Source organism: Nyctereutes procyonoides, unplaced genomic scaffold (assembly GCF_905146905.1).
Source record: "Nyctereutes procyonoides isolate TBG_1078 unplaced genomic scaffold, NYPRO_anot_genome, whole genome shotgun sequence".
NCBI lineage: Eukaryota > Metazoa > Chordata > Mammalia > Carnivora > Canidae > Nyctereutes > Nyctereutes procyonoides.
In genome coordinates this window covers 8,498,851-8,515,587 of record NW_026575131.1, presented here as the reverse complement: position 1 = coordinate 8,515,587, position 16,737 = coordinate 8,498,851, and the positions used below count along the sequence as shown (strand labels likewise).

At 51.4% G+C, this 16,737-nt stretch overlaps 1 protein-coding gene across 10 annotated transcripts; it reads left to right on the top strand.

Moving 5' to 3' along the window:
- Positions 1–547: 547 nt before the first annotated feature.
- BRPF1 (bromodomain and PHD finger containing 1) lies at positions 548–16,143 on the top strand. Of its 10 annotated transcripts, none has more exons than XM_055342773.1 (14): positions 550–928; positions 2,878–3,486; positions 7,088–8,047; positions 8,888–9,050; positions 9,463–9,594; positions 10,011–10,157; positions 10,941–11,250; positions 11,579–11,902; positions 12,222–12,506; positions 13,001–13,148; positions 13,724–13,860; positions 13,963–14,081; positions 14,415–14,569; positions 15,280–16,142. In XM_055342773.1, the coding sequence occupies exons 2-14, from the start codon at positions 2,888–2,890 to the stop codon at positions 15,461–15,463; spliced, it is 3,663 nt and encodes a 1,220-aa protein (XP_055198748.1). In that variant the 5' UTR covers positions 550–928; positions 2,878–2,887; the 3' UTR covers positions 15,464–16,142. The 10 variants fall into 10 exon arrangements, with proteins under 10 accessions (XP_055198752.1, XP_055198744.1, XP_055198748.1 ...); XM_055342775.1 differs by having other exon boundaries at positions 551–928; positions 10,011–10,139; XM_055342774.1 differs by having other exon boundaries at positions 551–928; positions 11,582–11,902.
- The last annotated feature ends 594 nt before the right edge of the window (positions 16,144–16,737 follow it).

Below are 16,737 nucleotides of genomic sequence, written 5' to 3'. Positions count from 1 at the left end.
CCACTTTACAAATGTCCCCGCCCATTCTCCGCAAACTCCGCCCCGTGGAATGGTTTCTTCTCCGCCAGACCCGCCCTACCCCTACCCAGAACTCCGAGCCCTTCCTTAGGCTCCAGCCGGCGTCGCTCTGGCTCCCGGCCCTGCCCCCAGTCCCGCCCCGTGGCTCCAGCCCCGCCTCGCCGCCTTTCTCGGAGACCAAGGCCAGGTCCCTACTGCAGCCGCGGCGCCAGCAGGAGGGAGGGAGGAGGCAGAGGGGGAAGGGAGAAGGGCGGGCTCCTTAAGCCCAGCCCCGCGCTCACCGTCCGTGTCCGCAGATTCGCCACAAACGGCCCGACTACTCCGGATGCCAAATACCGCGATTTCAGTCTACAGAAACTCAACTCTAAGATGGAGGTGCTAGAGAGGCCATGTGGGGTGCCCAGGGGCTCTTCCGAGTTCCAGAGAATGGCGTCTCGAGGCTCAGCAGCCGGGCGGGGATCTGTGGCGAAAGTGCAGCTCAGCAGCGCCGAGGCGCCGAGTTTACCCTGCGCAGACGCCGTCGCCGCCGCTGCTGCCGCCGCCGCTGCCACTGCCTTTGCCGCCACGGTCTCCGCCGCCGCCGCCGTCCCCGCGCTGCCTCCGGGAGCCTCCATTGTTCCGGCAGTGTCGGGTCCCGAGGCCAGACCACCTAGCGGCTTTCGAAACGGGCGGCGGCCGACGGAGTTGAGACACCAGGGCGCCGGCGGGACCGGGAGCGGCAGGGGTCAGCGCGGGAATCCCGGGGAGCCGGGGGCAGAGCGTGGGGCGGCAGGGAGCCGGGGTGGCGAGGTCTGCGGTCTCCGGAGTTGGGGCTTTCTCTCCCCGGCCCGTCTTTCCCCGCCGGCCTCCCCAAGTGGGGTCGGAGCCCCGGCGGGCGCCCCCGGCGATGAGCCCGGACTCGAGGTGGCCGGTGAGTGCGGGCCTGGGACCAGGGCGGGAGTGGCCAGCGGGGAAGGGCTAGGCTACTTTCGTGGGGTGTGCACTGAGCAGCCCGACCCGGGTGCCCCTTGGGCCACTCCAGCAGCGAGAACTGACAGTGCATTAGCTCCCAGCCCGCGTCCCAGGGCAACAGAGTATCCTCCAGGGCTGCCTGGGCCAATGGCAGGAGGGGAGCCTTGTTTAACATGTTACACTTCGACAAAAGGGAAACGTCGCCGCATCCGGGAGAGGGCTGCGGGCACCGCCTGGGCCCGGCCTGATCGCTCCGGCCCCCGCCCCCTACTTCCTCCAGCCCCCTGAGCTCCGCTGCCTTACCCCCGTGGGCTCTGAGCCTTCCTTACCGTCTTCCAGTTTGAGTTCTTGTTTCCACCCCTTGTGCCTCTGTCGCCCAGTCCCAGCGGGACATCTGCCGGGGGCTCTGTGCTACTTTGGGAGCCAGGGCGACAGAGCCACAGAGTACACCAGGGACCCATCGTTGAAAGAGAGGAGCTTGCGTGTTCCTCTGATTGGTTTGTGTTTAAAGACACAGCTGCAGGTAGGAAGTAAAAGTTGAAGGAGGAGTTTTACAATGTAGAAGTCAGGGGCTTTGACAGAGAGGCTGGAGCAGCCCACCTGGCTTAGCTAAGTTGCAGGAGAACAGGCCAAGAGGGGTCACTGTTTGTCTGGGAGCTCACGGTGGCTTTACCTGGAATGGTGCCAACACCCTGGCTGAACTGCTGAACCCAACTAGGCCTAGAGAAATTGGGGCAGTATCTGACCAAGCTGGGCTTCCTGGGGGCTGGTGCCATCTGCTGTCACTACTCACCCAGGAACATTGGAGAAGAGGAGGAAGGGAAGGCCCTGAGGACCGTCGTGGAGCTGAATGTGCCTAGATTGTCATGATCCTGTTTGTACCCTTAATACCTGGTGTCTAGGGCCTAGACTCCCAGGGCCAGGGTCTGGTACCACTCCCAGAGCCAGGGTTAGGACATAGGCTTCCCCCAAAGACCTCAGAAATGAACTGCTTTTTTCTATAATGCAGTGATTTCTGCTGGTGTCCAGAATTAAATCATTGGCTACCCATTCAGCTTCTATATGGGTTAACACTAGCCTTCATCCATCTGTCAGCTCCAAATCTGGTGATACCCTCATTTAGTTATTCATTCAACAAGTTCTTCACTCATTTGCCAAAAACTGTCCACTACATGCCAGATACTGGGGATATATAGAGGTGGGTAGGCTCTGATGTCTCCACTGCACAGTACCCAGTCTAATGGGAGGAGACAATGAATTTCCAATGTGGTAAGTGCCATGCCATCATAATAGAATGATGAGAATGGAATCATGTAGAAATACAGCTCCCCATGGGAAAAACAAATCATAACAAGAAGTGACAGCTGGGTTTTGAAGAACAAGTAGGAGCTCACCAATTAGGATGGAAACCATTTCAAATAGAGATCATCTTGCAGGAATGAAAGGTTATAATATTCAGAGTATGGCAAGTTGCCCTGAGTAGACAGAAGCACAGCTGTAACTAATGAAAAGAGTCTGGACAAGAGGACTAGGGCCAGACAATGAAAGGAGTACCTTGAATTTCATCATAGGGTATTTGGATATTATCCTGAAATAAGTGGAGAGCATCCGGAAGCTTTTAATCAAAAGATTGACATGATTGTTGCTACTTGGTAGAAAGATGACTCTGGCCACATGATGTGAGATTAGGCTAGAAGAGTTGAGATATATAGGGTAGGATGACCAGGCAGGAGGTGATGAGGCCCAAAGTATAGCCGTGGTGTGGAGGCAGTGGCATTTGGAGTCACTGTAGAGGTGGTCTGGCCAGAAAGTGAGCTCTCCTCTTGGGGAGAAGGAGGGCTAGAGAGAGTAGAATGGATGGCCAGGAACTCATCCCTAGGCCTATACTAACTGATCTGTACATTCTAGATGTGACAGCATGGGGGTGGACTTTGATGTGAAGACTTTCTGCCACAACTTGCGGGCAACTAAGCCACCGTATGAGTGCCCTGTGGAGACCTGCCGCAAGGTCTACAAGAGCTACAGTGGTATCGAGTACCACCTATATCACTATGACCACGACAACCCACCGCCCCCGCAGCAGACGCCACTCCGCAAACACAAGAAGAAGGGGCGCCAATCACGCCCAGCCAACAAGCAGTCTCCCAGCCCCTCAGAGGTATCCCAGTCACCGGGCCGTGAGGTGATGAGCTACGCACAGGCCCAGCGCATGGTGGAAGTGGACCTGCATGGCCGTGTCCACCGCATCAGCATTTTTGACAACCTGGATGTGGTGTCAGAAGATGAGGAGGCCCCTGAGGAGGCTCCTGAGAATGGCAGCAACAAGGAGAACACTGAGACACCAGCTGCTACTCCCAAGTCAGGCAAGCATAAGAACAAGGAGAAGCGCAAGGACTCCAACCATCATCACCACCACAATGCTTCTGTGAGCACCACGCCCAAGCTGCCAGAGGTGGTATATCGGGAGTTGGAGCAAGACACCCCTGATGCCCCACCCCGGCCAACTTCCTATTACCGGTAAGGCCAGCTCCACCTCCCAACTCTGGGAAACTGGTCAAGCAGGGCTCAGATGCAGGAGAAGTAACAGGCAGATAAAGGGTAGCAGAAGCATACTGGTCCTGCCAAGGCAGTGAGAGGAGCAGTGCCCAAGCTAATGGTGGTGGCACTTACTATATACTGCCACATGCCAGGCCCTGCACTGGGTGGGTACCTTATAGCCACTTCCTTATTTTATTCTCACAATTCTATCAGGCAGGTACTGTTCTCATTTCGCAGATGAGGAACCCACAGTCCAGAAAGGACCAGACTTTGAAAGTCACATGCTAGTAGATTTGAACTGGGATTCAAATCCAGGTTCTCTGACTCCAAAGCTATACAGTTTCCACTGTAGCAAAAAATCCTGCATCTGATCTCTGACACTTTCTACTCCATCACTATGTAACCTTGAGAGAGGACTCTTGTGTTCTAGTGACACCATCTGCAGTGCAGGTATAACGTTCCTCCCCACCTAGAGGTAGAAGACTAGGCATACTGATTTCTTAAGGTCCTGAAGGCAATTTGTAAGTCTACAAAGGTAATTCTCCTATTATTCTGTTATTGTCACCCATCCTTTAGCATGTATAAGCATTATTTTCATCACCTATGTTTTGTACTCCTCCATTGGCCCTTTTACTTATTTGTTTCCTGGTATCTCACTTCCTTCCAAAATTAGTCATGGTGACTCCTAAAAAGTCACAGGCATAAAGCTAAATTCCTTTAACACAAGGTAAAAAATGAAGGGGTAGGGACAATGTGGTGGAGAAGCTACTTAGAGAAACTTTAGCTGAAGGATGGATCAAAAACAAAGTGTAAAACTTCTCTCTGAGTCTTGGCATTCAAGGCAAAGAGGGCATTCGGGTAAGTTAAGGAGCAGTGTTTGGTGTCAGCTAATCAGAAGGCCTGATCTCTGAAGAGGACATGTACAGGTTTTTATATGAAAAGTAGTTTTTACCAAAAATGCAACCATGTGATGGTATATTCAGTCTCAGTTCTTTAAATCAAGTCTGGGGCAGGGGATAAAAACAAATATAGGGCAGCCTGGGTGGCTCAGTGGTTTAGCACCGCCTTCGGCTCAGGGCGTGATCCTGGAGACTGGGGATCCACTCCCGTGTTGGGCTCCCTGCGTGGAGCCTGCTTCTCCCTCTGCCTGTGTCTCTGCCTCTCTCTCTCTCTCTCTCTCCCTCCCTCCCTGTGTGTGTCTCATGAATAAATAAAATCTTAAAAAGAAAAAAAATATATATATAAAACAATAAAATCAAGTCTGTTGGAACTCAATTGATTGGGCCTAGTAAGACACTTTGGTCTCTCCCCTGTTCACATGTTAGCCAGTCTCCTTTTCTTTTCTTAGTCTGTCCAGCCCAGCTCTACCTCCTTCTGGCTTTCCACTGCTTCTCTTATGTTAGCACTTACTGCTGGGCCCACCCCTCAACACACAGACCCCATCTGGGCCTGCCCTCCCTCCTAATGGCTCTTCAGCACTCTCTGCTCTGATAGGCAATCCAAACCAGTTCATTCCACCCCCTTGCTTCCCTCTGCTCACATTCACCCTTTCCTCCTGGGGTTCAAATCTGTTCTCCAAGAGAGCAGTTCTCAGCTAGGTACATTGCAATCAGCTGGGAGGTATGTTGCATGTCATTTATTACTACTGTTGACAGAACTGTCCAAATTTTGTAAATGTTATTTTTTATATATATAAATTTGAGAAGATTTGAGGTCATCTAACACCACCAATTTTTCTTGCTTGCATCTGCTATGCTTTCTTGGGGGGAAGGAGGGTGGAGCGTAGGCTGGTGTGCCAGGAATTGTACATGACATGCAGCCTACATTATCTATCTGTGCCACAGCCTGTAATCTGGGTACACTGTGGGAGTGTGTTATGTAGCATCATGTAATGTCACATGTGTCATGGCAGAGAAAAGGTTGAGAACAGGTGCCAAGGCCTGGAAGTGGCTGGATGGTTCATGCAAGCTCTGAGCCACACCCTTTTTCAGGGATGAGGAAATTATAGCCACTTTAGGGAAGAAGTAACAGGCTAAGGAAGAAACTGCTTCCTGTAGACAGCAGTATTTTAGTTTTTCTCCTCCATTCCTCCCCCAAAATGCCTTTAAAATGAACAACACTGTGCCTATTTCTGTGTAGTGAATCAGATATGGTCCTTGCCTCTAGCCTATAGTGGAGGAGTTAGACACATAAATAGTCATAATTCAAGGCAAGATAGATCAGGGCTGCAAAAGCTAATAATAAAGCTAATGTTTATTGAGTACGTGCATCAGGCCAGGTACTGTTCTAAGTTCTTTACCTGTATTAACTCATTTAATACTCATAACTGCTGTGTGAAATAGGTTCAGGTTAGCATCACCATTTTTACAGATGAGGAAACAGAGGCCCAGGGAGGTCACCTTATTTTCCTGCTGTCCTACAGAGCATGGCTCCGGAGCCTATGCTCACCTGGCCTCCTCTAGCACCCAGAACCCCATTTCCCTTGTGGAAAGGGAAGGAACAAAAACTATTTATTTTGGTCCTGCTATGTTGTACCACTTTATTTAGCCCATTCATTTTTTGAATTCCATTTAATCCTGAGAGGTGTTTTTGGTAGCATGTTTATCCTATCATCAAGAAAACAGGTTCAAGAAAGACCAGTGATGACTTAAAGATCACAAAGTGGCAGAGCCAGGATTAAATCCATGTTTGTCAGAAACCAAAGCCCCATTCTATTGTAGCTCCCTGTAGCTTTATAATACCAGAGTCCAGGCAACCTAGAGCATAGCAGGGGCATGAGGAGGCTACTCTACATGCCAGGCACCTGGAGCAGCCCTCAGCTCCAGTTCTGCTGGTCCAGTGAGTGCTGTAGGGTAGTTTGAATTATAGCTCTGCCACTTCTGGTTGTATAATCTATGTGTGTTAGGCAGTTAATTAACTTCTTAAAGCTTCATTTTCCTCACCCACAAAATAAGGGCAATAAGAACATTAATGCTATGGCTGTGGTGAAAATGAGTGTGATAATAGTACAATGCTTGGCTTAGTAAATCTTACCTATTCTTTTGTCTTCCAAGGCTATCCAGGGAACAGACACAATACCTAGAGTTTGAAGGAGTCCTTAGCTGCACCATCCAACAGAAGACTCATGATAGCTCAATTCAGGACACTGCCAGCTGGTGCTAAAACTTACATATAATTTGCAGGTGACACGTGAGGAACTTCATTCTGACTTTTTGCACCATAATTCAGACCAACCCAATAGGGTCCTAGCTGCCCCACCCTCCTCCCTTCAAGAGTTTGATTGAACCTCTGTGCCTCAGAGGAGGTGGTGTAGTAGCTAGTAGAAGCTTTAGAGTCGGGAGGCCTGGGTTCACACCCCACCTCTACCACTTACAAGGGAGCTAGGACAGGTGAATTAACTCCCTAAACCTTAGGTTTCTTTTTCTGGAATAATTATAATACCTGGAGTTAAGGTGAGGATGGAACAGGACAGCATAAGTAAAGGTACAGGCCTGAATAAGTGTCCAGCAATTGTAGCCCATTGTTTTTGAGGGAAGGAAATCTCAACCACATGACAATGAGCTGCCTATGTGCACTGCAGGTACATTGAGAAGTCGGCAGAAGAGCTGGATGAGGAAGTAGAGTATGACATGGATGAGGAGGACTACATCTGGTTGGATATCATGAACGAGCGGCGGAAGACGGAGGGTGTTAGTCCCATCCCACAGGAGATCTTTGAGTACTTAATGGACCGGCTGGAGAAGGAGTCCTACTTTGAAAGCCACAATAAAGGTGACCCCAATGCACTAGTGGACGAGGATGCCGTGTGTTGTATCTGCAATGATGGTGAGTGCCAGAACAGCAACGTCATCCTATTCTGTGACATGTGCAACCTGGCTGTGCACCAAGAGTGCTACGGTGTCCCCTACATCCCTGAGGGCCAGTGGTTGTGCCGCCGCTGCCTACAGTCACCCTCCCGTGCTGTGGACTGTGCCCTGTGCCCCAACAAGGGTGGTGCCTTCAAGCAGACAGATGACGGGCGCTGGGCCCATGTGGTGTGTGCCCTGTGGATCCCTGAAGTCTGCTTCGCCAACACAGTCTTCCTGGAGCCTATCGACAGCATTGAACACATCCCACCAGCCCGCTGGAAGCTGACCTGCTATATTTGCAAACAGCGGGGCTCAGGGGCCTGCATCCAGTGCCATAAGGCCAACTGCTACACAGCCTTCCATGTGACATGTGCCCAGCAGGCTGGCCTTTACATGAAGATGGAGCCTGTGCGGGAGACGGGTGCCAATGGCACCTCTTTCAGTGTCCGCAAGACGGCGTACTGTGACATCCACACGCCCCCAGGTTCAGCACGCCGCTTGCCTGCCTTGTCCCACAGTGAAGGTGAGGAGGATGAGGACGAGGAGGAGGATGAGGGTAAGAGTTGGAGCTCAGAGAAGGTCAAGAAGGCCAAGGCCAAGTCCCGGATCAAGATGAAGAAGGCACGGAAGATCCTGGCAGAGAAGCGGGCAGCAGCACCTGTAGTGTCAGTGCCTTGCATCCCACCACACAGGTATGTGGGCAGCAGTTAGTCTGCTAAGGGAAGAAGCCCTCCTCAAGACTAATAGTCCTGAGTGGAGTGACAGGGTTTGGTTCTCTTACCAGGAGCTTCAAAGAATTTAAAAGACACACACACGCGCGCGCACGCACGCACGCGCGCACGCGCGCGTGCCAGATTCCAAAAGAAGTTAGTTCTAGTAGATCACCCGACTTTTACATTGGGAGTCAGAACTTTAGCTCTTATGTAGCAGACCTAAGTGTTTTCAGCTGCCCTTCATTTTGATGGTCTGGTTTAAGTTATAAAGAGGATGGAGTAGCTACCAGCCACAGTGGCAGAAATGGTCTGACCCTGAAGGGAGAAATGGAACGAAAAAGGGGGAAGGAAATGCTCAAGGAGTTGTGAAATCACTGTCACAAATGAATCCGGATGAGGGCTACCATCATCAGTTATTTTTAGCTCTCTCTTATGCTATCTAGTTGATTTTCTGTAGTTTATTGCTATACAATTGTACTTTATCCTAAAACCTACCAAGACTCCATTTGAGCGGGGTATCCCAGGGTTAAATAGTACTCTGGGCTGCCATGACAAGAGCAGTCTTCAGGGGCCAAGCTCCCTGGCACCCTTCTCCCATCCAACTTCATGAACATCGTTAAGGATCTGGCTTCATGCTGGGAGCTTGGCTTCCTGTCTGGTTACCATTTGCTCTTTGCATTAAGCCAAGTGTCAGGCCTTTTTGACAATAGACTTACTCCCGATTCAGCCCTATTCAGGAATTCTTGCCAGCCAGAGACCCTGTTCTACTTAAGAAAATCACGGCCCAAGGGGTTTCCCTCTTTATTCCCTGCTTCCCAGGCTCAGTAAAATCACCAACCGCCTGACCATCCAAAGGAAGAGCCAGTTCATGCAGAGGCTCCACAGCTACTGGACGCTGAAACGGCAGTCCCGAAATGGAGTACCGCTGCTACGTCGCCTGCAGACACACCTGCAGTCTCAGAGGAGTTGTGACCAAGTCGGGGTACCGTGTCAGATTCTCTGTGGGCTCTGGGAACCAAGGCCAGGGACACAAGAACTAAGATTTGTGACGATAGCATTTAGTGTCCAAGGGCTTAGGCTATTTCTTTAAGCTAGCCCTCAAACAAGGCTCAGGTGAAATCCTTACAGATTATTGGCTCCCTAGAAGGGCACTGTTCCTGTGTTTCATGCATCTATTCACTCAACAAGCATATACCAAGCATCAATTCTGTCTTAGGCCTAGTGGGCACATAGGTTGAGGAACCTTCCACTTTAGCTAGCAAGCCTGCCAGTAAATTACTGTGCCCTTTCCTTAAGGTTTACCTGCCCTTGATCCAAGCTTACTGGGATTTCCTCCCCTCTGGCCTTTCTTCTGGCTCCCTCATCATCTCCTGATCCCCTTTTTGCCTCTACAGAGAGACTCTGAGGATAAGAACTGGGCCCTCAAAGAACAGCTCAAGTCCTGGCAGCGGCTCCGGCATGACTTAGAACGGGCTCGGCTGCTGGTGGAGCTCATCCGCAAGCGGGAGAAACTCAAAAGGGAGACGGTGAGTGCTCCTGGGCCAACTCTTTCTTACAGAAGAGAAAACAGTCCTGGGACAAGGAAAAGCATGTGTCACCTGGCCAGGAAGCAGCAGGGTTGATGCTGGAGTCAGATTTCCTGGCACCCAGTGTGTTCTCAAGCTCATTGCAAGCAGAACGTCACAGGAGAGGATGAAAGGGACCCTAAATTATGTCATAGAAGTAGCTGGCACTGGGAATTCAAGGAAGGGAAAGGCTAGCCAGAGTAGTCAGGGAAAGTTTCATCATGTTGGGCCTTTTTATAAATGAGACCTGAGTGAGTACACCCAGCTGTGGGCAGGGGAAAAGGACGGCAATATCCCAAACCAGCTGCTACCATCCCCTCAGACCTCTGCCAAGGGACTGGCCTGGGCCTGGCTGATCGGGCCTTTATATATGTCAGATCAAGGTTCAGCAGATCGCCATGGAGATGCAGCTGACCCCTTTCCTCATCCTCCTTCGCAAAACCTTGGAGCAGCTCCAAGAAAAGGACACAGGCAATATCTTCAGCGAGCCGGTCCCTCTGTCTGAGGTAACCGAATTGGACGAAGTAAGAATCCCTTCCCCTCACTCCACCTTCTTTCTGTTCCTCTCCCAGTTGGACCCCTGCTGCAGGTCTGGGCCAGGGACTAGAGGGGACCATGAAGAGAGGGGCTGGTGGCTCTGGGGCTCCAGGATAAAATGGAGCCACATGCATCACCTGGACTCTGTCTTGTCCCTGTCATACCCCAAGGGCCCAGAATGGGAGGCAATCTGCACTCCTTCCCCAGAGGCAGGGACTGAGTCTGCCAAATGAATAATCCCAGGGCAGGAAGACACTTTCGGGGTGCTGAACCCTAGAATGGAGACTTTAGAAGGCTCAGCACCTAAAGAACCAGCTCTGAAGCCCTAGGTCCTGACTGGCAGACTCTTCTCTCTAAAAGGTATAAAACAAGAGGCCTGAAGCAGTAGCCTCCTTATAAGTCTTAATAATAAGTAAAAAGAGCTATAGGAATGCAAGATGGTGTTATTCCAGAAGATTACCGTAGCCATGTTCTTACTGAAGTTCGTATGGTTAACAGGAGGTAGATTTGACTGTAATTTTATCACCGTTTTCCAGGCGAGGAAAAGAAGGCCCAGAGAGGTTAAGAGACTTGCCATGGTCACACAGCTTGTGACTGGTAAAGTCAAGACTAGAATCCAGCTTTCCTTTCCCCTGTGCTAAATGCCTGCCTCTAACTGTGGTGGGAGGAGGTTGCTGGATGCATTTCAGAGGGTGGGGGTGTTAGGAGCAAGGGTTCAGGGGGAATGAGGAGCCTACCTCCACTTAGCCACACCTACCCTACTCTCCCAGGTACCTGACTACCTAGACCACATCAAAAAGCCCATGGACTTTTTCACCATGAAGCAGAACTTGGAGGCTTACCGCTACCTGAACTTTGATGATTTTGAGGAGGATTTCAACCTTATCGTCAGCAACTGCCTCAAGTATAACGCCAAGGATACCATCTTCTACCGGGCAGCAGTGCGACTCCGTGAACAGGGTGGTGCTGTGCTTCGCCAGGCCCGGCGCCAGGCAGAAAAAATGGGCATTGACTTTGAGACGGGCATGCATATCCCCCATAGCCTGGCTGGAGATGAAGCCCCACAACACACTGAAGATGGTGGGTGATAAGTCATGCTACACACATAGAGGCCAGTGCCAGGGATGAACAGCTTTCCAAAAGTCTCCTACTGGGAATAGGCAGTATAGGCAGGAAGTAGCTAGGCTGAGCAGTGGCAAGCTCTCCCCAGGAATGCTCCCCAAAAAGCCAGACTGGGTGAATGGATAACAGTGCCCACCATTCCACATCTTGATGCTGCTGTTTTACAGCTGTTCCTGGTGAGAAGCCAAAGGGAAGAGAGTGGGTTTCTTGCTGCATGCCCAGGTTCAGGGAGCCCAGAGTACTGCCCTGAATCTGACCTTTCCCCACCTTCCATGTCCACTCCTAGCAGCAGAGGAAGAGCGGCTGGTCCTACTGGAGAACCAGAAGCACCTGCCAGTGGAAGAGCAGCTGAAGTTGCTGCTGGAGCGGCTAGATGAGGTGAATGCCAGCAAGCAGAGTGTGGGCCGTTCGCGACGTGCAAAGATGATCAAGAAAGAGATGACTGCACTGCGGCGAAAGCTTGCCCACCAGCGGGAAACTGGAAGGGATGGGCCTGACCGGCATGGCCCCACTAGCCGGAGCAGCCTGACTCCTCACCCGGCAGCCTGTGACAAGGATGGGCAGACAGACAGTGCCGCCGAGGAGAGCAGCAGCCAAGAGACAAGCAAAGGTCTGAACCCCCTAGCAAGGTGGACCCCAAAGCAAGCCAGGCTTGACTCTGTAGCACACACTCAGCCCCTGCCATCCCCCAGGCAGAGGTTTCTTCTACACAGCTAGCTGTACTTTCTCCCTCAATCCCCATTCAGGGGCCTCTCAGCTGCCTCTCTGGCTATTTATGTAAGGGACAATGTTCCCAATTCCATACCCCCCAAATCATCTCCCAACTCTAGCTGGAGTAATGGTCCTATAGACCCAGGGTATACCCGGGGCATCTACCCTTACCACGTCAGGCCCCTCACCAACTCTCCTTCTCTCTTTCTCTGCTCCAGGCTTGGGTCCCAACATGTCCTCAACCCCCGCACATGAGGTGGGCAGGAGAACCTCAGTTCTGTTCTCCAAAAAGAACCCGAAGACGGCTGGACCGCCCAAGAGGCCGGGCCGGCCCCCCAAAAACCGGGAGAGCCAGATGACCCCCAGCCACGGAGGCAGTCCTGTGGGGCCCCCCCAGCTCCCCATCATGGGCTCCCTACGTCAGCGCAAGCGGGGTAGGAGCCCCCGGCCCAGTTCGAGCTCAGACAGCGACAGTGATAAATCCACAGAAGACCCCCCAATGGGTGAGCCTCACCATCACCCAGCCCCCAAGAGAGTGAGCTAAGCTGCCATCATTCCCGACATAATTCCCACTTATTCCTTCATTTGCCCGTAATATATCAGAGCTAGAAGGGCCTTTAGGGATCCTTTAATTCAGATTTTACAGATGGGGAAACTGAAGTCCAGAAACACTGACCAAGCTAGATTTCTATCCAGGATCCCCTCCATTGTATCACTTTACCTTTTCTCTTCTCACTCTCCTTGGGGATTTCCTGCCTTTTAAGCCATTTGTGTCTTAAGACCAGTAACTGCCAAGGGAAGTGCGAGGGGTGGGGCAGGACTATGGCCAACTGTGGCGGACACTGCCCAGAACTGGCTCTGCTGGCCAAAGTTGGAGGAATTTTCCAGCACAGAAGGGAAAGCTAAGCTCCTAGTCCCTCTACCCTACCCCTATGCCATCTCTGATCTACATCTTCCTGACCGATTCCTTCCCTCCTCCCCCCTCCCACCAACCAAGACTTACCAGCCAATGGCTTCAGCGGCGGAAATCAGCCAGTGAAGAAGAGTTTCTTGGTATATCGTAATGACTGCAGCCTTCCCCGGAGCAGCTCCGACTCTGAGTCCAGCAGCAGTAGCAGCAGCAGCGCTGCCTCAGACCGAACCAGGTACCAGCCCTCCAAATCAAGGCCTGTCTCCAGGATGCCCTTCCAGGTTTCCCTATGCAAGTGGGGTGGCAACCACCCCACCCTAGATTAAGATGGTTCAGTCCCAAGATTCTCTGCAAAATAAATGGCATTAATAAGAATGTCACCATAACAGAATAGGGGGGAACCATCCTGAGTTAAGCTGACATAGAACAGAGTGTAAACTGATACCTTCAGGCCTGGATTTGGCCTGCAGACATATTTTGTTTGGCCAGCATGATGTTTTTTAAAAAATTAATCTACTACTGCCACATAAAATTCCTAGTGCCTGTATTCTCTTTAAAAATCAGATCTGGCAAATCTAGCCAGTGCTGCCTTTAGACAGGGGGTGCACTCATCACCCCACTGCTAAATCCAGCCTGTGTCCATCACATTGCTGCCAACCTCCTGAGGACATCTGGGTTTGAAATTTTTCAAGTGGTCTCAATTTTCCAAAATTCTCAGAGCCTGGGAGTTTAAAGAGAGGACATCTACCATGCCATTACTCATTCTTCCCCCTCCTCCTTTAAGCTGAGTTCTTACTGTCTTGTCCACAGCACAACGCCCTCAAAACAAGGCCGGGGCAAGCCCTCCTTCTCTCGGGGCACATTCCCGGAAGATAGCAGTGAAGATACCTCAGGCACTGAGAATGAGGCCTACTCCGTGGGCACTGGCCGCGGCGTGGGCCACAGCAGTAAGTACCCTCATCCAAGGTCAGGGATGCTGGGGGCCCAGTGTCAAGGCCTTGCCAGCCCCCTGGCTGCTGATCCGCCCCCTCTCTCCCATTCCTGTGAAGTGGTAAGGAAGAGTCTGGGAAGGGGAGCTGGCTGGCTGTCAGAGGATGAGGACTCGCCCCTGGATGCTCTGGACCTGGTGTGGGCCAAATGCCGAGGATATCCATCATACCCAGCTCTGGTAGGCCTTCCCTTTTATCATCATACCCCTTGTCTCCCAACACTGGATCGCAGACACAGTTAGCAAACGTTACTTACTCTCTGCTGAGCTGCAGAGAACAAGGGTCTTTGGCAGATAGACACTTAAGAGGTTCCTGGTTAGTTTTTCCTTGTTTCCTTTTTCCTTCTCTTTGCACCCTGGGGTCTGAAATAGTTCATCTTAAGCCAGGGGTCAGCTTTGCAGGCTAGTAACTTTCTGTGTCCTCACTTCAGAGATAGTCTCTCAGTTCTTAGGTAAAGTAAGCCATGCAGAAGAAGGGGACTGAACCAAACAAAGGTCTTATTACACCCTCAGATAATTGATCCAAAGATGCCCCGGGAAGGTATGTTCCACCATGGGGTTCCCATTCCTGTGCCCCCACTGGAGGTGCTGAAACTTGGGGAGCAGATGACCCAGGAAGCCCGAGAGCATCTCTACCTCGTCCTCTTCTTTGACAACAAGCGAACCTGGTAAGGGAGAAAGGGAGCATTTGGTATGACTCATAGCCACAGATGCAACCCTGGGTATAGGGGCAGGCTGCCAGGAAATTCCAGCAACAGACAGACTGGGCTATAACAAATCAGTGGGGGAGGGACTTAGATCTTTGAGCAAAAGGGTTGTGTTGAAAGAGTCTGAGAGACTTAGTGGGCAGCAGCTGACAAACAGCTGTAGCTAGAAGCCAAAGGGCCATTAGTGACTGTGACAAGTGTGCTCCCCACCCAGACTTAGGTGGCTTCTAGACTTAGTTTTCCCACCTCTGCCTCCATGGTGACAAAATGGGGATAAAACAGGCATAAACATTCACGCTCTGAGTCTCTGTTCTGTCACATGTACGTAATGTAGTGTTTTTATGTGTTGTCTACAGAGGATGTTTAATGTCAGTAAAGTCTGCCTGGAGCCAATGGGACAGGGTATCTATTTCAGGTTAGGTCACAGTTCCTCCTTTTTGCACTCATAAATACCCTGTGGTTATCCTGTAGTGTGTCTTTTAACTGGGCTCTTTTCATCACTAAACTATAAGCAGTTCCTTGAGGGTAGGGACTGTTTCAGTCTCAGTAACCCTGCTGCCCACCAGAGCCAGGCCCAGAGTGGGTGCTCAGGAGGTGTTTTTGAAGGAGTGAAGGCTCATGCTTGTTGCTTTCCCAGAGATTACTTATGTGGTCCTCACCTCGTCCTACAGGCAGTGGCTGCCGAGAACTAAGCTGGTTCCTCTGGGCGTGAACCAGGACCTCGACAAGGAAAAGATGCTGGAGGGCCGCAAATCCAACATCCGCAAGTCAGTGCAGATTGCCTACCACAGGGCTCTGCAGCACCGCAGCAAGGTGCAGGGCGAGCAGAGCAGTGAGACCAGTGATAGTGACTGATAATGCCCAGCACAGCCCAACCTACAGTGCCCTGCCACCGCTCTCCTCCCCCTTGGCTCACTGTCCTGGAGTGGCACCGGCCTCTGCACTGACTCATTCCTGGTCTTGGGGCCAGTCTCAGGGGAAGCTGGGTGGGGGAGGTCCCTCCCGCCCTGAGTGCAGCTGGACTGTACAGAACACTCCAAGGGCCCATGGTGGCTCTGCGTAAGGAGAGGGGAGGTGCCACTGGCTAGAAAGCTCCAGAGACCTCACAGCATTGTAGTGCGGGGTGGTGGGCCAAGGTTAGGACACTGCATAAAACAGGCCATCCCACCACCTCTGCCTGCTCTGCTCGGTCCAGGAGAATCTGTAACTGCCTAGTGGCCTGAGGCCCCCTGCAGGTGGTGAGGTGAGCGGGCATCTGCCCAGCCTAGCCGTGGGATTGATGTCTGTCCAGCCCGGAAGAGGGGCACTAGGTGACCCCCTCCCCTGCTGTTGTAAATACTGTAATTAGCGGAGAATTTAAATTATTCTCATTTGTAACTGCGTTTCCGGGTCGCGCCAGAGTCATTTGGTACTAAAAAAAGACTGGGGCCTGTCCCCACTTCCCTTTTTCCCCATAGATTCCCCCACCTTTCAAACTGGTTTGTATTTATTTCAAAGGAAGAAAATATATTGATTCTTAGAAAATAAATGGTCTGTTTGGAATTCTTTGGTTCTTACCTTCTGCTAGGGCAAAGGGATGAAAAGGGAGGTTCATTTCCCCAGGGATGGTAAATAATTGGGCTCAAGGGGTTGCTGTGCATGCTGCATTTGTAAGACAACAGCAAAGACAGTATGACACCTCTCATTTCCCAGGCATTGAGTGGCAGGCCTTGTTCTAAGCACTTTTAGATACATAATTTCATGTAATCCTTGCCATGACTCTCGCTCTGGGGAGAGCTAATAGTAGGGTGGTTATCTCCACAAAGACACTGAAGTTTAGAAAAATGAAGTAACTTGCCTAAATTCCCACAACTAGGAAGTTGAAGAGGTAGGGTTTGAACTCAGGTCTGTCTGTCTGCAAAGCTGGCTCTTTAACCAGTATGTGGAAGTGCTGGAGGAGGAGTCTACCGCCCATCTCTTCGTGAACTTCAGACGCTCCAAGTCCTCTGCCAGTAGGATAGTCCGAGTGCTTCAGAGTCACTATAGCTGTGACCTTCCCCGGTTTAACTGGGGCACAGCAGGCATGTAGAGGATTGCTCGTCATTCATTCCCAACCTTGGCACCCCCTTTACCGATTCAGTTACTGAAGG

Excerpts from the sequence above, each read along its gene's own strand:
- BRPF1 (XM_055342769.1), top strand. The coding sequence starts at position 2,888 with ATGGGGGTGGACTTTGATGTGAAGACTTTCTGCCACAACTTGCGGGCA. Across the intron at positions 3,487-7,087 it reads CGGCCAACTTCCTATTACCG|GTACATTGAGAAGTCGGCAG; the intron begins GTAAGGCCAGCT and ends TGTGCACTGCAG. Across the intron at positions 14,082-14,414 it reads ATCCATCATACCCAGCTCTG|ATAATTGATCCAAAGATGCC; the intron begins GTAGGCCTTCCC and ends TTACACCCTCAG.